This window comes from Drosophila arizonae, chromosome 2 (genome assembly GCF_054131065.1).
Source record: "Drosophila arizonae isolate 15081-1271.41 chromosome 2, UAZ_ARI_1.0, whole genome shotgun sequence".
NCBI lineage: Eukaryota > Metazoa > Arthropoda > Insecta > Diptera > Drosophilidae > Drosophila > Drosophila arizonae.
In genome coordinates, this window is record NC_142922.1 from 14,752,337 (window position 1) to 14,772,027 (window position 19,691).

Genomic DNA, 19,691 nt, shown 5'->3' on the forward strand with positions numbered 1-19,691 from the left:
ATATGGCAGTGCTTGATAAATCGATTTCAAATTTATGGCAACATAATAAAAATGAAATTAGAAACTGTGATTTATAAGAAATGCTTTACTCTGAGCACTTTTCGTATAATATTTTAATACATTTTTTACACAAAGAGCATAACTAAAAAAAAAAAGGAATTAAAAAATGAAATTATAAATCAAATAATTGATATAACACATTAATAAAATATAAATTGAATTTTTATATTTTCATGTAATATTTTTAATTGGCCTTACTTGAGTGTTTGCATTGATAGTCGAAGACTAGAAGCAAAGCTGATTAAAGCTCCGCAACGGATGGCAATAAACCGTTGCGTATGCGGTGTATAGCTAATTGCATTAATTAAAGCACCTTTCCCTGCTTAATAATAGTCTCAATGCCATTGAGAGTACTTAAGCTGTAGAGGGAGAGAAAGAATGCTCTGATTAGCAGAAGCATGACCTAAATAGTGAAGGTACTTAGCTTGTTGATGACTTACGACTAATGATCATTTGGTATTTGTAATTCGCAGAATCAAATCATCCAGCATAATCAGCGGGCCGGCGTCATTGTGAGCAGCGGAGATCTGGCGCTGCAGGGCGTGACCCGCCACCAGGCTGGCAACTACACGTGCACCGCCTCCAATGTGGAAGGTGACGGCGACTCGAACATAGTCGAGCTGAAAGTGATGTGTAAGTAGAAGGACTCAACAGACTTGCTCGACTTTAAGCTATGCGAGGAGTGGGCCGCACATTTTGCTCCTACTGCGTTTCATTTATTTAGGATTTCGTTGAATTGATTGCGAGTATATAAAACGTTGTTCTTGCTCTCGACAATTGCATGTCAAGTTTTATGGGGCACGTGTTGAGTTTTATTTAGCACTTTAGAACGAGAGAAAAAAAAAGAGAGAGTTGCGAAGAAAAGCAAGCCAAAAGTTATAGCGCTGTGCACCGCTGCGTATGCGCAACATTTTCAGCATGGCCCACATTTGACATGTGTGCGCGTCGATTTGCATGGCTGCCGCGACATTGTTATTGTGGGGTCTGGGGTCATAAAAAATACGCACTGAATGGCTGCGCTGGGCCATCATTCTCTCGGCACATGGCTAAACGTACGGCTTGAGCCATTAAAAAACATTCGCAGCTCTTAAATGCGAGCTGGCTATTAAATCGAATCCCGTTTGGCTGCTGCTGCTGCGAGTGGTGCTGCTGGTGCTGATGCTGTGCCCACAGTATTGGCAGAGTTCCGTTGCTTGTCGCAGCAGCAGCAGCGGGTGCTGCACTATTTAGGCTTTCGCCAAGAACCTTTGACACACAAAGCGGCAGCATTATTGAGTAGTCGAGTGCCTGGATGGCAGAGCGTGTTAGCGAGTGAGCCCTATGCTCGTGCGGAGCTCTTGTGGCTTTATTGCGTATACGCCCCCCTTATTGTGTCGCACTCGAATGCCTTTTATATTGTTGGGCTTTTGTGCTCGGGTGCAACTGCAGCCGAAACTGAAGCTGATTCGAGCTGTGCTTTGCTTTTAGCTTAGCCATCTTGGCCTAGCCCGTGCGCACTTTTGCGGTTGCCAACTTTGATTTCTTTTAGCTAGAGCACAATAAGCGAAACTTAGCCTGGACCAGCCAGCCAACCAGCTGGGCTGTGCTCGCCAGGCACGCTCTTTAGCCAACAAAAAGCCCTTTGCCCGGCTTCCTGCTCTTTGTTCATATTCAGTTATTTTCTCCTTGAATAGCCGCATTTCCTTTTCCTTTCTATCAGTCAACTCACAATACGGAAACCCTTTACATGAACTAACAAATGTTTGTCCATTTTTGTATTTTATTTCCGAACAATGGCTGTCACTGACTTTTAGAATTTCATATTGAAATATTGAATATGCTGATGTTTTTAAAACTAAAAGCATTTTGGCTTCTATATTTTATACCTTTCTATGTTTGTAGCTAATCTGCCAGCACTTTTAGTTCGATCTATTATTTCTAATTTGTGTTTTATAACAGCTTCAGAAACGAAATAAATGAAACTCGTAATAATGCAAGCGCTTTGACCACACAACAACCTTTTTAAACTAATTACACAGCTTTTTGGTTGCCCTCAATCATCAGATTTAATCCACAGCTCGAGTTTTCTGCTCAATTTGATTGTGAAAAGTGTTGAGCTTGCAATTAAAAAACGGAAAGACCGCTCCTGTTAATTATTTTTGCCTCTTTTTTAGCAATTTAGCACACAGATCCTTATTCCCTGCTCAATTTTGTTATTGTTGTGTTTTGCTGGTCGGTTTGTTGTTGCCTTATGCTTTGCTCTTGCTTTGCTTCTGCTTCCTGCCCCATTTCCTCTTATTGTGTTTTTACAGTGGCGCATTTTTTATATAAAAGCTTTCTTTCTATACCCTTTCTCTGACTTGGTTTGCAAAAAGTGTTTGTAGAGTATATAGATCATTATAATAAGTTTTCCTGATAAAAATAAGACTTTAGTGTGCAGTTGAGTACTCATTTAAAGAAAATGTTAGCAAAGGTATTTCTTTATTTATTTATTGATTTATTTGTCTGTTTATTTATTTATTTACTTATTTATTTTTTACTCATTTATTTTTTATATTTTATTTATTTTGGTTATTTATTTATTATTTTTATTTTTTATTTATTTGCTATTTATATATTTTTATTATTTGTTTTTGTTTTTATTTTTTATTATTTTTTTTTTTAATTTTATTTTTGTATTTATTTACATGCTATATATTTATTTATTTTTTATTGATATAATATTTTAAAAATTAATGCTAACTTAAAATTAAGCACTTTATATTGGGGACTTCGATTTTGGGAAGAGTATCAAATTTTCTTCACTATGCGATGAATTTGCTTTCTCTCTAATTTAACAGTTTTCACAGTTTTTGTTATTTTTTCTGTTCTTGCTTTTGTTTGAACCTAAACGCCACTCATCCTCTGTTCAGCTGTTGTAGCTGGTGGTGCTGGTGGTGCAACGTTACCCAAGTTGAAGCTGTGCAGCACTTGGCTGCATTGTGAATGGGAATAGCCACAGCCAAAAAGCCATTGCGAAACCCAATGCCTGTCGCTCGGACTTCTGCTTGACACTGTTCAATGGAAATTTGTTTACAGCTTGCTTTTAGCTTTAGCTTTATTTTTAACTGCAACAACAACAACAACAACAACAATAACAGCAGCAGGAGAGCGAACAACACCTCGAACAACATTGCGAGCTGTCAAATTGTACTATGAATTGCGCAATCGCAGTGTTCAATGCAGCTGCAGTTGAAGCTTTGCTTGGTTTTGTTTGCCCAAGGATTAGAAGAAATTGAATTTTCCTAGCTGTTTCGTTGAGGGCTCAAAACTTTCGTTACGGCCAAGTTTTTCTTTCAGTTAACGTTTGCACATCTTGTTTCATTTTTTTTTTTTCTTTTTTTTTTTTTGCTTCACTTTGCTTTGTTTCTGTTGCTGCTTCTGTTGCTGTTGGTCTTGCTGTAGCTGTTTCGGACTCTGTTTAGTTTGCTTTAATGGGCAACTTGGCAGTTCAGTGCGACTGCACAGGCTGCACGGGATGCAAAAGGGAATCTCTATCCTTGCTGCTTTTTGTGCTGGCAAACTTTTCTACTTAGGATTTGAGTGCGGTTTTCGGGAATGGCCAGCGGGGCTAGCACGGCCAGCGAGGGCGAGCAGCCTGGGCCGTTGCATGTAAAAACAAAAAGACCAGCCAAGCTCTCAAACTGGAGGAGAATGTGCACTCGAACTGCTCAGGCATTATTGCATTAACTTTGGCCAGGCAATGCGATTATTGATTTGCAGCAGTTGCCGCCGACGAACAGCAAAATGCACTTGACAAACATCAAAGTTTCTAACTTCTCTCTCTCTCTCTCTCTCTCTCTCACTCTCTCTTTCTCTTGCTCTGTAGATAAACCAATTTGCCGGCCCGATCAAAAGAAAATCTATGGCGTAGCCCGCAGCGAGTCGGCTGAAATCGTTTGCGAAGTGGACGCCTTTCCGCCACCCGAGAACTTCAAGTGGTCCTTCAACAACACCGCGGAGACCTTCGATATGCCGCAAAGCGGCTTCCGCCCCCATTCAGCACAGGGCTCCACTCTCACCTACACTCCAGTAAAGGTAAGTGCGTAATGAATGCCAGAGATACTGTTCTATAGGTCCAACCAGATGACAACCAATCGAAAGCGAACCCTAACCCTTGACCTACGCCTGATTTATTAAAATGACAAACAACATCGCATTACAATATTCATTGTTAGACATGGGAACAGCCGACTGTGTGAGGGGGAGGAGGGCTGTGAGCTAAGTGTTCCAATCGATAAATGTCTTTAAGTTTTCGGCTTTGGGCTGATTTTACAAGTGAATTTTATTGTTATTGACACATTTCAAATTTGGCCAAATGATTGACGAGAAGGCCAACGCGCGACATGCACTTAAATGCCAAAATTTTAATTAATAGGCAGCAGTCTCTCTACTATTGTTGTTGTTGTAATTGTTGCTGTGGCTTGTGTGCGTGTCACGTTGTCAAACAAAATGTAAAACCAACACGAGCAAACAACAAACAAATTGCGCGCATGGCGGTAGCCGGGGGCTCTGGCATTTCGCTTGAACATTTTTTAATTAAAAATTCTATTAGTGCTGCTTTCTAATTAAAATCGATGCCAATAGCAGCAGCAGCAGCAGCAGCAGGAGCAGCATTTGCTAGGGTCTCAGATTAGTTCATAACATTAAAGCCATTGCCATTTTGGCTTTAATGGCCATCAGCAATATAGTTGGCAGACAACAGGAGCCAAACACAATGGACTCGCCGGCATGCGAGTCGCTTTTTGCCCCGCACATGACTGACAATTGGCCAACATTTCCGCTGGGAATGGCCAACGTTATCGTCATCGATATGGCCCATTGCGACGGCGATTGCAGATTGCCGATTGCTGATTGTCGATTGGCAATTTCGATTGCATTTTGACGTTTTGCACTTGGCTGCCACCCTGCCAATTGAGCAGCCAAATTGGCTATCAATGAGCTCGGGCTGCCTTCCCATCAATGGCAACAAATTGTAACTGGAAGCGCCTGCTACCCGAAGCGACTCCAAGTGCTTTTTTGCTGCTTGCACTCGAGTCTGCAGCTGCTGGTTTCACTCTCCTGCTTTTGTTCACTCTGATGGCCTGCCACGGCAAAACGAAATCTGTATTGCAATCAGAGCTCAGACAATTAGGTTAGCTAGAGGCTATTCCAGAGTAAAGCACATTGATGGCTGCCTGAGCACAGTCTGAGAGATCGAATAGAGAGTCTAGTGACAAGAGCTGAAGTCAGTTTCTCAACTGCCTTGCTCAGATCTTTAGAGAGTTGAGCTTAGTTCTCTGGCTCCAGTTACGTTGCAGAGCGAACTGATGATCATTACGCAAATTCAAAGCCAAGCAAAGCGAATTAATTGACAAGCAAATGGAAATTAAAGGAAAGTAATTGTTGTAGCTAAGCCTTTTGGTGCCTGGCTGCTTGGCTGTCACGCTGACCCACTTTAACGTAGTGCAGTAGCCAGCGTGGCTTGCATTAAACTCCCTGATTACAAGGGAGTGCATGGAAATGCAAATTCAGACTCGACTCGTTGCTCGCATTTTTAGTTGTCAAAAGAAATATTCCACCAGTCAAACGTTATTCAAATGAGTTCCGCTCACAGACAGTTGTCCGGCGTTGATTGCACCAAAAAAACACACACACACACACACACAGACACACACACACACACACACAGCGAAGTCACTCAAAGGCACACACATACATTGACATAAATCATTTAGCTCAATTGAATATGAAAAATCCCTTCCGTTCTGTTGTCATATATGCTGTTTCCGGTTTCCGCAACCGCAGCTCAAGCGCCGTCGCTGTCTTTGTCGTCCTTTGGGCTGATTTTCTTTTATTTTCATTTTTCTCCCACATATATACGTTTCCTTTTTTTTTTGTGTGATTTGCTCAAAGGCAGGCAGCAGCCAACAGCTCATTAATTTTGCGCCAAGCTCCGGCATTTCTCACTCCATCACTCAGCCCAAGCTTGACTCTTGCAGTCTCCCCCTCTCGCTCTCTTTATCGCTGCTCTCTCTATCTCACTCGCTTTGTCTGTTTTGCATGTGCCTGGGTCTTCATAGACATTTTTCGTTGCACGCACACACACTCGCATATCCTATATGAAAATAGCTCACAAAATTTGTCGAAAATTTCGCACACAGCATGGTTGGCCAGAAAACTCATTAAAATGTCACTGAAATGTTCAAATTTTAATTAAAATACATAAACAATAACATTTATTTTTCGGGCTGTCAGCACTAGGCAAGAATGCAATAAAAATGCAGGCAGGAGCCGGGCCGAAGATGGGCAAAAAATCACAGACTCTGCCTTGAAGCCAAATTGAATAGGCTCATGTGTATGCATGCAAGTGTGTGTGTCTGTACGTGTGTATGTGTGTGCGTTTGTGCGTTTGCAGCAATAATTTAGATAGGCTGTGTATGCTGGCTGCTGATGCGCTCTACAACTGTAATAATATTTACGCTTAGTTGCGGCAGCATTAAAATAATATAAACAACGAGCATAATGATAATAAAATAATATATTCACATAGTTGGGCATAAATAGTTGTGCAATGCACACACGCACAAGCAACGAGAAAAGAGTGCGTTGAATGCATTCCGTCTCTGTCTGGCAACTGCAAATTTGTCAAGCTTCTTCTTGGCTAACAATTGCCACAGCCCCAAAAAGTATGCTACGCTTTTTAGCATGCTTTATTTTCTTACAATTTGTGCTGGCAATTTGTACATTGCGGATTTATGATTGCTTAGCATGCAGTACATATGTATGTATATGTGCTGCCTGTGGCTACACACACACAGACACACGCACAGCCACTCACGCATTCAATGCTGTGCAGGTGTTGAAGCGCAGTGCTGGCAGCTGCCTAGTTGCCGCCTTTGTGACAACACTTTCATTAAATTCAACACTAGAGCTTGTCATATAAATTCCACATCTATGCATGTATATGTGCTCGGTTATGCTTATTTTCATTTACCATAAATTTGCATAAACACTCCGCATGCAGCTGACACAAACACTGTGTCCACGTGCGAGCTTCTCTCTTTCGTTTTCAAATATAACATTGTTTAATAACAAATTAATTTTTTCATATATTTAAATTGAGTGAAATGTTGCCTTTAATTAATAAGCTGTACTTGCTTTGAGCTAAATTGTTTGACATTTTCATATTAAAGTTTTCCCACAGTCCATTTAGGAATTTTTACTCTTGACCGCTGTCAAGAAATCTCGTTTTAGTTTCTCATACTTTTCAGCCAAGTTTCTCGTTAAACATTTCCCTTCCATTTGCTGTGTTGAAATTAAAGAAAACTTTCAGTTTTGTTTTTTATTTTTTTATTTTTCTGTTTTCTTTTTGTTATTAATCAGCTTGCCACTTTTTTGCCCCAATTAAAATGATAAGAGCGCCCGGTTCTGACTTCTCCGGAGACTTTCGAGCCGGGGCATAGAGAAATAGATGCACGCTCCGAGTGATAAATAAGCTGCAATTTGCGTTGACATTTTGAAGCGTGCTGCGTGCCAAGGAAAGTGATTTTAATTTTTAATGAGTTCAAGACGCCCGGCGCTGATTAAGTGCGTTTATTTTTCCAGCTAACAATTCCCAAGGTAAATAGACACAGCCAAGGCAAGCTGCTATCTGTGCATGAGTCTGTGTATGTGTGAGTCTGTGCATGTGTTTGTCTCTCTCGCTGTGTGTGTGTGTGTGTGTGTGTGTGTGTGTGTGTGTGTGTGTATGTGTGTGTGTGTGTGTGTCTCGTGTCTTGACGGTCTGTTTCTGTGCAAACAAATCAATCGTCGTGAATGTTGTTGTTCATTTGACCGTAACACAGTTGGAGGATTTCATTAGCACAACATTTGACACAACACAAACACACGCAAAGAATCAACAATGGGCCCGCAGGGCGTGGCCACTTATCAGGTTCAACATGCCCAAACACATGGCATACATTATAGCCATGTTAACATAGTTTCCTTGCGGGCTCCGCCAATCACAGAATCGGAGAAATATGTACCCAAATAGCTCAGCCACAACATGCTTCATTTGTTTTTACTGCCAAACTGGGAAAACTTTCCTTGGCTCGTCTGCTTCTTCTTCGCAGCTAGTATATATACCATTAGTATATACTGTGCGCCTGTGTGTGTGTATGTGCTTTTATTGACATGAAATTATATTAATGAAAGACCTATTGACAGCTGCGATCAATCAGGCGGCTTGACAAGCACATTACGCATACGCCACCGACTCACAATGCAGAACGGGACGCAACTTTAACGACTTTATTGTGTATTTTATTTATTATATAATGCGTGTTGATATTACAGTTGCATAATGCAACATCAACCCGCATAGCACTTAACTGTGCAGAGCAGCGCGCAATAAGTTGATTAATTAACTAACAATAATGAAGGCGGAGCGTAATCATTTAATTAATTACATTAAAGCCATATTATAAATCCCCTCGAATGTGCTGCAATTTGTTCTCATTTTTTTAATTGTTTCCTGCAGGAAATGGACTTTGGCACCATCATGTGCTGGGCGGACAACAATGTAGGCCAACAAAAGGAGCCCTGTGTATTCCACTTAATAGCGGCGGGCAAGCCGGAAGCGCCCACCAATTGTACCGTGGTCAATCAAACGTCCGACTCACTGGAGGTCTACTGTCTCGAAGGTGAGTCCACAGTCACAGCTGAAAGGCAGCCGGCGAATGCTAGCTCGAGTAATTGCTGATGAGCCAATCAATAGTCGAAAAAAGGGAAATAAAATATATATTTTTCCTTTATACATATGTATGTATGTATAAATATTTATATATGTATCTGTGGTAAAAATTCGTTGGCCACAACTCAAGCAGTGTGCTGCATGGCCAGTTAAATGACCAGAAGAAGAGAGTTTCGGGAGAGTGTACATGTGTATGGGCATATTGTTGTTGTTGTTGTTGTTGTTGTTCTGTTTTCTGCAGCGCTTTTTAGACTCATTTAAAATACATGAGCAACTTAAGTGCACTTTGGCAGCAGCCAATGCGAATGAGAATGCGAGTATGTGCCTCTGGGCATATGTGTGTGTGTGAACAACTTCCTTCGAGATGGAACAGCATAATAAAAATGCAATGAAAGCATAAAACTAGAAAAGGCAACACGCTGAGAGATAGTCCATACACAAAATGCTTCAGAATAGGAGCAGATTGCAGTGGAACGAAGAATGCCTGGGAAATGTTGCTCAGTTCAAACAGCCAAAACGACTGAAATATATATATAAATATATATGTATATGTATATGTATGTATGCATGTATATATGCAGGCAAAGCATGAAATGATGAAGTAGTTGCACGCTGCACTGCCAGCGGATCCAGAAACAGAGACTGACTTGGGGTAAGCACAAATTTGTACATACAAAATGTTTTGGCTTGTTATGCAACTTGCTGGCAGTAAGCGTAAGCGTAAAAGTAAAAGTAAAAGGAAAGGCAAAGCAGCAGCGCAGTGGCAGTGGCAGTGGCAAATGCAAAAGGCGAAAACTTTAAATACAAATTCAATTCGCATATTTTATGCGCTACGGAAATGCAAAACTGAGAGATAGATGCTGAGAGAGCGAGTGGGAGAGAGAGGGAGAAAGAGAGATGATAACTGCCAGCAAAGCGCAAAATAAGCAGCACAAATTGTTGCTGTCGAGTTTAAAGTTCAGTTCCATGGCGCTGCATATTAGCAGACAGAAGACGACGAACAGCGAACTGCGAACGGCAGACGTCGGAAGTCGGAAGTCGGACGTCGGACAGCAGACGAGAAATGTCCTCACAAATTGCGACTGTAAGAGTTGAGTTTATGATGCATTTATGCGGCCCTAGAAATGCTCTCAACTGCATAGCAAGGCGAATACCAAAAGCAGCGACAGAAAACAACAACAGCAGCAGCTGAAGCTGGGGCAGGAGGAGCAGCAGCAGCAGCAGCAGCAGCAGGAGCAGAAGCATACCGAGGCGACTGCTGAAAGTGCAACAAAAAGCGCATAGTAACTGCATACTTGATGGCGCATTCCCCGTTACTGTTAGCCATCTTGACAGTACCACTCCTTGGCCTGGCCAACTCCTGCGCTCCTGCAACAGCACTCCTGCCATAAATGTCAAATGCTTCAAGCCTCAACTCAGCTCGCCATAGGCTTCAATTACATTTGACAATAAAGCAACTTGACTACTCTCATACAAATTATGTTCTCAAACTTTTTCGTCACTCAATATAATATTATTTTATTTTGTATTTAATTTTATTTGATTTTTATTATTATTTTTTTATTTATTTTATTTTTTTTTTTCTATATATATTTTATGAAATATTTCTTAATTTTAATTAATTTTCATTTTAATTTTATTTACTTCAATTTTATTTCATTATTAATTTTATTAATTTTATATTTTTTAATTGCATTCAATATTTTTATATTACCTATTATTTTACTCAAATATGTGCTATTTCATTTGTTGTGCAGCCCTAGCTGGTCCACCTTGCGTATACGCCTCAGTATAGCTCGGGGCTTTAAGCTGGCCTCTTTAAGCATTTTATGTACATTTCGCAGTCGCTTGGACCCCGCAGCCCTGCTAATTTAGTGGCTGCACATTATTATCATAGTCATCAGCATCATTAAAACTTTAACGCAACTTGGTAAGCAGCAAGAGCAACACAAGCAGCAGCAATAGCAACACAAGCAGCAGCAGCAGCAGCAAAACACGATACTTTTTATATTGCACTTTACATTAAAGCAAATGACGTGGTGCCCCAGCCCAAACAAGGGCGAACCCGGGGCCCCTACGCTGGCTTGTTTCTTTTTTATAATAACTCAACTTAAGCTGTGGTCGCTGCACGTTTCGACTTTAATAAGCCAGCACGCAAGTTGGCCAACTTGCTGTGGCAGGAGGCGGGGCGGGCGACAAGGCAGCGAGCTTGCCTCGAATTCAATTCAATGCGCGCTGCTGCGGCTCACAGACAACTTGAGGGCAAGTTGCCTGCCCCAGGGCGCTTCTTAGCCAACCATTTCAGTTGGCTCTCTCCCACCCTCTCCCCTGCCTCCCGCTGCCTCTCTCACTCGCTCGCTTGCGCTCTTTGTCTGCTTTTTTCATGTGCTCTCTGAGCGAAACAAAGCAGCGAGGCAACTAACCAAACTCATCAAGCGTCGGTTTAATATAATAAAATTTCAGTTTATAACATTTCGCTCGCTCCCGCTGCTGCTGTTGCTGCCGCTGCTGCTGCCGCTGCTGCTACTGCTGTTGCTTTATTATTTTTACTCGACTTGGGCAATTTTCATTGTAGCTGGCTCCAAGTAAATAAAATTAACCCATTACAATGAAGTTTTTTGTTGCTGTTGTTGGCTGTGCTGTGTTGGGCTGGCCTGGCTCGGGTTGGCTCGGCCCGATGCTGCGGCAAATTTCATTAGCTAAACGTTTTAAAGTGCGCACAAAATGCTTTGGGTATGGCCGTGGCCAAGCAACGAGCGACCCCTGGCCACAAACAATGATGCCACACAAAGGCCTTTGAAGCAAAGGCGAAGCACATTCTTTTGACTCTATTTTCGTGCAGCCTTTGTGCTCAGAGCCACCATCAACAGCGCCACGACCTCTACACGAGCCTACAACAAACAGCGGGCGGCCATAATAAGTACAACAATGCTGGCTAAATTCATAGCAACATATAAAACATTTTATACAACAATTTATCCTTGAGCTACCACGCCCCTTTCCCTATTTCTCTCTCTTTCCCTGTCTTCGTTTGGCACGCTGACCAACTCAAGCGGTAGTTGATGTGGGAGTGGCTGCAACCTTTTCAAACGCCGCCTTTATTACCAAATATTTTAACATTTTTCGCAAGTGTTTTAAGCCGACTTTTGTGTCTTGAGCAAAGTACCATTTGAGCGGTAGCAACGACAACGACAACAACCACAACAACGCCAACTACAACGACAGCAACAGCAACAACTTTAGCCGCTTATTTTTCGGCAAAGGGTGCCACACTTGCAAATGGTGGGCGGGGCACACAATTCCCATTCAAGTGGGCGGCCAGTTCTTTTGTGGTGTTATTAAATGGCATTCAAAATGAAGCTTTAGATTACTTCCAACATTTTTGTTAACTTCACTTGTGTCCCACGAGCCCCCAAAGTGGCGGTGTCCGCAAAGGCGCGACAAAATATTTGCGTAGATAAAACCCAAAATTAAATGAGCATATTTTCAAGTTTTAATCATTTCATTAAGGTGTTTAATTGCAGACTGCTGCAGCATTACCTTAACAATTAGCAAGCTATAACAATTATACCCGAATAGAATGTAATATGCAACAAATATCAGAGTGAGTTTTCAGAAGCTGAGTGTGAGTGTGATCGTGTATCTGAGATAGTGCTTGCCATACGCATATCTATCTCTCTCGCTCTGCTATGCTCTTATAGCCAATGCTTCTGGTTGTGATTGGCGTGGATCACATAAAATTTTCTCAGCACAAATCTGATTTACTGCTGATCGAACTTGGAGTTCAAGTAGACTATCATATTGGAATCCGGATGATATATCCGCTATATTCATATATTTTTAATATATTGATATTATATCTCCTTGCTTATAAATATTCATTTGTATATATAAAAATATTTATTTATTTAATATTTCTATTTGGTATTGCAGTTCCATAAATAATTTCCTCTCTAATAAATTTTATGATGTATTCCTAATAATAAATTACAAATATATACAAAAAAAATTTTTTTTTTTAAGGCTTTGATGGTGGAATGCGTCAATGGTTCATGATGGAGATCTATGATCAACACAATGGCATGCTGCAGGCCAACATCAGCGCTAAGTTCGCCGTGTTCAGTGTGAGCGGCCTGGATGCGGGTCGACTCTTTCGGATCTATATCTACGCTGTCAATGGACGCGGCCGCAGTGAGGCTGTGCCCGTGGACGGCTACACTCTGAAGGCTGCCGAGAAGCAAACTGGTGAGTGCAATTGGCAAGGGGCAAGGGGAGGGTAGGGGAGTGTGTTCTAAATTGCGCGAATATTGCGCCAGGCAGTTGTCAAAGACTTCAGAATTCCTAATGCATTTTTATGTGGGGCGTGTATTTGGCATTTATGAATGTTTTATGTTAATCTCTCTCGTGCCAGCAAGTGCTTATCGACACGCAGTCCGTCAGTCGGGGCAGTTGCATAATTTTGCATGAGATTTTGTTTGCATAGAGAAGGAAATTGAAGTCGAGCCGGAGACTTCGCTCTGCTTTCATTCTCAGGCCGTCTTGCAATTTAATTACGCTAAACTGCTCAATGAATTGTAAATTTCGCAACGGTACAGAAAAACTTTTCCCTTGCATTTGGTCCACCCTAAAAAAATGAGAGAAAATGTAGCAGAACCAAAATTATGCAGGCGCCTGAGTACCGAAAAAATATGAAGAATAATTATATAAAATGATTAACATTAATGAATTGTCTTTAGGAGGCTTGCGCCTGGCATGAAATGAAACGCCGCGCAAAAGCAAATTGTAATACTAATTAGCTGAAGCAAAATGCCGTAAAGCAAAGTTTAGAAGAGCTTTTTCCACTGGCTGGGCCAAATGAGCTCGGGCCGCGGAGTCATGCTATACTACTTGCCAAAGACAGAGGGTTTTTTATTTATTTATTTTTTATTTTTATTTTGGTAAACAACTTGAGACGTCGTTTTAATTTTTCATAAAGTCACAACAAAAGTGTAAAAGAAAAATGAGGAAATATGACGAGGGCGTTTGAAATAATAGCAGTTGGCAATTAAAAATACTGAATACCCTTTCAGATTATTATAAATTTTATTTGCTGAATTCTAAAGAAAATCGAAAATATAAATATTAAAAAATATAATAATGTTAGTAATAATTCGACAATGAGGAAATTTTGATTAGCATTAAATATTTTGTTCCTTTTGTAAAGCTATAATTTCGTGAAAGAAAAATTATATTCTAAAAAAATATATTTAAAACTATATGATATATTAGACTTTTATTTTTATTTATTTATTATTATTATTATTATATTTTTTTTTTAATTTAAACTGTATTAATAAATTAATAAATCTTATTTTAAATTGTTGGGAATTTTTACTATTTTATTATTTTTATTTTATTATTTTTATTTATTTTAGAATTATATTTGTTATATAAGAGATGCGCTGTCAAACCGTGGAGTGAACCGGAAATACCCGATTGGCTGTAGTGTAAAGTAAAAATTAGCATTTAGCCGTTTTATTAATGGGCCACTGTTTGGGGATGTTGCTTAGGAACGCTTTGTCTAATTGGACATTAAAACGACTCCGAATTAAACATGATTTCAATTTAATATTTGTTCATCCTGTGTGCTGACTCGCTCTCTTTCCCGCTCTTTGCAGTTGCATTGACCTCGTACAAGGGCAGCGCCCAGGGCTCAAACAGCTTCGAGCTGACGCCCATCCTATCCATTGGCATATTTGTGGGCATTCTGGTGGCTCTGGTCTGCATTGGAATTGGCACCGTCGCCGCGCTGAAGCTGCGCTCGCACAAGCATCAGCAGCAGCAGAAGTTCGCACACTCGAATGCGAAATTCTCACGTCCGGGCAATTTGCAAATTAAGGATAAGATCTCATTGCCATTGAGCCACTCCGAGGAGATGTACGACGAGAAGAATCCCGATGTCGTGCCCTACAACGAGGGTAAGTGCAATTGCAATCCCGGCCAATCTTCCGTTCGCCTCAAGATAAATGCGACCGGGTGCTCTGGCTCCGTAATTTATGAGCGTTAGCAATATAAAAAGGGGCTTAAGTACAAGCCGGCTGCTAGCCCTCCAGCCCGCTAGCCTAGCCAAACAAACATGCTCGAGAGCATGTGAGTGAGTGGGAGTGTGTGTGCGTGCGTGTGTCAGAGGCGGGGCTGGATTTTTGTGCCAGTGTTGAAATATTTAAATGACGGCTAATTGCTCGCAGGCTGGTCTAAGCTGCCTTTGCCATGTGTTTGTTTGCTCATATGTCTGCAGTCAAGTGGCAGTCCAACTCTTTGTCACTCATCTTGCGTCTCGCTCTCTCGCTTGCTCGCTCTAGTGGTGGGCGCTCTGCTGTGCAGTAGTACTTTAAGTTCGCAGAGATTTCGGCCAGTGCACACGTCCTTAGCTTGATTAATGGCAATCAGGAAATCAGCGGCAGCTTTACCAGCTCAACAATTTAATCAATTTTCCTAACGTACAGCAATTTGATGGCAAATGCCGAAAAGAAAATTGAACGTTGCTTCAGCGAAAATCACCAACAGATTTCCTCAAAAAGGGGGAGGCACCCGGCCAGCCAAAAACTTTTGCCTTTTGCGCCACTTAACAACAACAGCAACAAGCCGAAACTTTTCACTAACCTAACGTTCTCTTTCTCTCTTTTCCTCTCTTTCTCTCTCTTTCTTGGTCTTCCAATTTAGTTGATGGCGAATATAAACAAAAATCAGCAACACAAACGCCATCGGGACATCTTTCAACAACCAGCGAGGTGGAAATCAGCTGCAAGCCAGGCGCCACAGCCGGCGTCGGCGTCAGCGCCAGCGTCGCCGCCTCCTGCTCGACGGACAGCGGCGCTTATCAGAGCAGCAAGGTAAGTTGGCATTCGCCGGCGCACGAAACTTGCTTGTGGTTAGATTATACGTTTAGAACAATTCTGCCAAGTTTTCAGTTTATCATTTCAATATAAGTTAAATATTAAATATCTTAATTTTACCCAAATACACGTTACGCCTTTAAAGGACGACGAGCTGCACTATGCGGAACTTGCGCTGAACACCGCCAGCACCTCCAAGAAAAGCCAACCCGCTTTGCCAACCCAGCAGCAGCAGCAACAACAATCACAGCAATCGCAGTCACAGTCACAGCCAGTCGTGGGTGGCACCTTGCCACATGGCTCGAGTATGCGCAAACTGTTGCCCAACATACCGGCCACGGCCACGCTGCAGCGCCATAAGCCGAATGCGGGCGGGCTGCAGCATCCGCACCAACATGCACCGGCGCACTCGTACGACTATTTCGAGGAGCCCACGATATATGCACAGATTGATGCATATAAGACGCGAGCCGGGGCAATGGCCGTCATGCAGGTGGACACGGCGGCCGGGTCGGCGTTTGGGCAGTGCGTCTCTTCGCCGGGATCGCAGGGGACGCCCTCGACCGTGTCTCCGGGCACGGTGCAAATGTATACGCTGCCCTCGCATCCCGGCGGCTATCACACCCTGCCGCATAATCACCAGCAGCAGCAGCCGCCGCCGCACAGCTCCTCCTCCATGATGCAAATGATGCATCAACAGTTGCATCATCATCCAGCTGGCAACATGCCCATGCCGCCCTCCTACCAGCAACACCAGCAGCAACAACAGCAGCAGCAACAGCAGCAGCAGCAACAACAACAACAGCAACTGGCACATGGCCAAATGCTCGTCTCGAGCAATAGCAGCGGACTGGCCTCCACGGCAGCCATCGCCAGCCCCAGCAGCTCCCTCTCCGGGCTGTCCGGCGTGGGCAAGTCCTACTCACGCGAAATTGTTACGGTGCGGACACCGTTAATGTTCTCGCAGCAGGAGAGCTGCGTCTAAGCGCAGATCCCGTGCAATTGCGAGCTCCTTGAGGTTTGTGTCTAGGCTAAGTGTTGCCAAATAATCAAATGGAAAGCTAAATATTTAACTGTATAATAAATACATCCACAAGCAATGCAACAATTAAACACAATTGAACAAAATTAAAAGGCGAGCCGCCATTTGCCATTTTCAAGCATTTCCAACTACAAATGAGCCCAATAAATCCATGTAATTAAACACATAAAATATTCCAGAGCGAGCCGTAAATTTGATTATGAAACCATATCGATACAGGCAAAATGAATAATCGAGCGCAGAGCCCGACACGATTCCAATGCACCGATTAATCAATTTTGCTTGCCATCAAAATGAATACTGAAAGGTAAATTGAAATAAATGTTAGCGTAATTTACAGCATAAAATCATAAAATAAAAATAAAAGAAATGAGAATGAGAATAGAAAAATAAACGAAAAATATTCAAGAGTTTATAATTAACTTGTTGGCAGTGCAAAGTATTTCCTCAACTAATACTGACTGAGCTACACAGCTTTTCCATTGTTTTCTCCACTATTGTTCCGTCTTGAAAGTAAGCTCTGCAGCAGCAGCAAACACAATGAATTCCAATTGAATGTGCATCAGAAAGGTTCCTTCCTTACAGTAAGTACTCACACAACACAGCCACAGACAACAGCAGAGAACGCAGAAAAATAAAAGCCAAAAAAAGAAAAGAAAACTTATTTTGTCTAAGCATAAATATTGCAAGTGCAAAAATATTTCCACAATGACTTTGTAAATGTATGTAAATGTTTAACTAAATCTATATACAAATATCCACTTATAAAGTACGCAGAACAATTTATATAGAAACTAAGCTCAATATGCATAAACATTTTAGCATTAATTATTATATAATCAACTTGAAGCTCACGAAACACAGCGGAAATAGCAAAAACTTTTGGCAATTAAACAATTATAAAAAAGATTATAGATTAAATATATAAGAAAATTAAAAACACGCATAGAAAAAGCACACACTCATACACATAAAAAGAAATCCACACACACACACACAAGTTAGTTGCAATTAGACTAGCATAAATTTGTAGCTCATAATGACTGTAAATGGCGAAAAGTTAAAAGAATCTGATTGTTTTAATCGATGTGTCATAAGTGTATGTAAAAAGTAGTTGCATATTCCAATTTCAAAACTCAAAAGACTAACAACTTGAAAAAAAAAAAAAAAAACATTTCGTTAAGAGCTCTAAGAACAATGTGTAAATTGCATTTTTGAAAATACATATACTAATTCTTAATTTAAATACTACATAAATAAATATATTTACATTAATAAGTGTATATATATATATATATAAATATATATATATATATATCAGTGTATTTCAAGCACCCTGTACATTTATTGTTGCAACTCTAAATTGATGTTAACAAAAAAAAAATAAATTAAAAGCGAAAAAAAATCTTTACACTCTTTAGGATAATTTGTAAAAAAAAAAAAAAAAAAAAAAAAAAAAACTGTTGCAAAAACTATTTGTCGCGCGAAGTAAATTAAGAAAAACAATGGAAAGAAGAAAATTATAGAAATATAAATGTATTTTAAACGTGATGTCTCTTAAAAAAGTTTAATGAATAAATAAATTAAATAATCAGAATTGGATCGTTGGCTAAGTGTATGTATGTAAGGATTCCAGAATGAGATTAGTCTAGCTAATTGGATAATAAATTAATTTAAATTAAATGTAAATTAAAATGAAATAATTATGAAAGATATAAATGTATGTTATTTTAAGCACTCAAAGAGCAAATGAAATCCAAGATAACAAGTGAAATCGATAAGATGTCCCCCATACCAAAATACAAGGAATACAATAAACAAACGGAGAAACTAAATAAATTCAAAAATAAATAAATTCGAAAAATTTCAAAAAATTCAGCCAATTGCAATTTTATTTAATTCCAGTTTCCAGTTTTCAGCTCTTTCAATTCCTAAGTTCTCGGCATATATTCAATCAGGCCTTAGCTCCACGTGAGGCCTTCGGGGGCTGGGGCAAGTCCAACCTTGGCTGGCGCATGGCACCAGAAATATTTTGTTGCAGCTATTTGGCCATTTAGGGCCGCTATTTGGCAACAATTTTAATGCACACACAAATTGACAGTGCAACGTTGGCAGAGCCGAGGGACCTGTCGCCTGCATCTTTGGCTGTAACTTGCAGCGCGGTTGCTGAATTTGCCTCAAGGGCAGCCGGAGCCAAATAGCCTTTTCAAATTGTGCACTCAAATGGACACAGCGAGGACAGCTGGCAACGACGAGGACACACTCACTGCGTCTGCCCGTCTCCTCGTCTCCCCCGTCTGTCCATCTGCCCATCTGTCTGTGCAAACAGGGCGTATGAGCTATGTGTGCGCGTGTGTGTAGCGAGGAGGAAACGAGAGAGAAGGATACGTAAGGACATTTCTTACATTGAGCTTTTAACAATTTGGTATTCTTCATTTTTGTATTTTTTTATACATTCTTGGATAGCGGGCAGCCGGGGCTGGGGAAACGTTTGCTTGTGCACTGGAGCGTAGATCTAAAGAAATGAAAAACCAGCGCAGGCACAGACATCACTTAGATTTGTGGCTTGAAAAGCAACGACAATGCCAAATGGTCATGTTTGACAACTTTTCATGCCAGCAGCCCCCCTCCCCCCACACAACCTGCTAGCTGATGCGTTACTTTGTCACGCTGCTCGAAATTAACAAGGAAACCCAAAATTGACATACTCCGAGCATGGCAACTGGCAGGGGCCAAGCAAATGAGGCGGCCAGCCAGAGAAATCAGTGCGGCAAATGCAACAGTACCTCGCAGCTGCAGACTTGCTCGCTGTTGCACTTACTGCTCATATGTCACATGACCCCTCAACACCCCCGGCCCCCTCTGGCGACGTAAATGTCTCCTGCAGCCATATTTTTGCCAGCTTTGATGTTTTCTGTTCCTGCCACAGGCGACTGGCTTCAAATTAAAACTTGAAATGCTCGCTCAATTAAGTCTGTGC

At 41.2% G+C, this 19,691-nt stretch overlaps 1 protein-coding gene across 1 annotated transcript in view; it reads left to right on the plus strand.

Annotated features, from left to right (window-relative positions):
* side-VI (sidestep VI transmembrane protein) overlaps nucleotides 1-17,494 on the plus strand; it is a 91,222-nt gene extending 73,728 nt beyond the window's left edge. The window contains exons 11-17 of the mRNA XM_089463186.1: nucleotides 534-693; nucleotides 3,908-4,116; nucleotides 8,582-8,744; nucleotides 12,818-13,039; nucleotides 14,452-14,751; nucleotides 15,497-15,666; nucleotides 15,815-17,494. Coding sequence (XP_089319312.1) covers nucleotides 534-693; nucleotides 3,908-4,116; nucleotides 8,582-8,744; nucleotides 12,818-13,039; nucleotides 14,452-14,751; nucleotides 15,497-15,666; nucleotides 15,815-16,654 — 2,064 coding nt within the window. The 3' untranslated portion in view covers nucleotides 16,655-17,494. The remainder of the gene's footprint in view (nucleotides 1-533; nucleotides 694-3,907; nucleotides 4,117-8,581; nucleotides 8,745-12,817; nucleotides 13,040-14,451; nucleotides 14,752-15,496; nucleotides 15,667-15,814) is intronic.
* The last annotated feature ends 2,197 nt before the right edge of the window (nucleotides 17,495-19,691 follow it).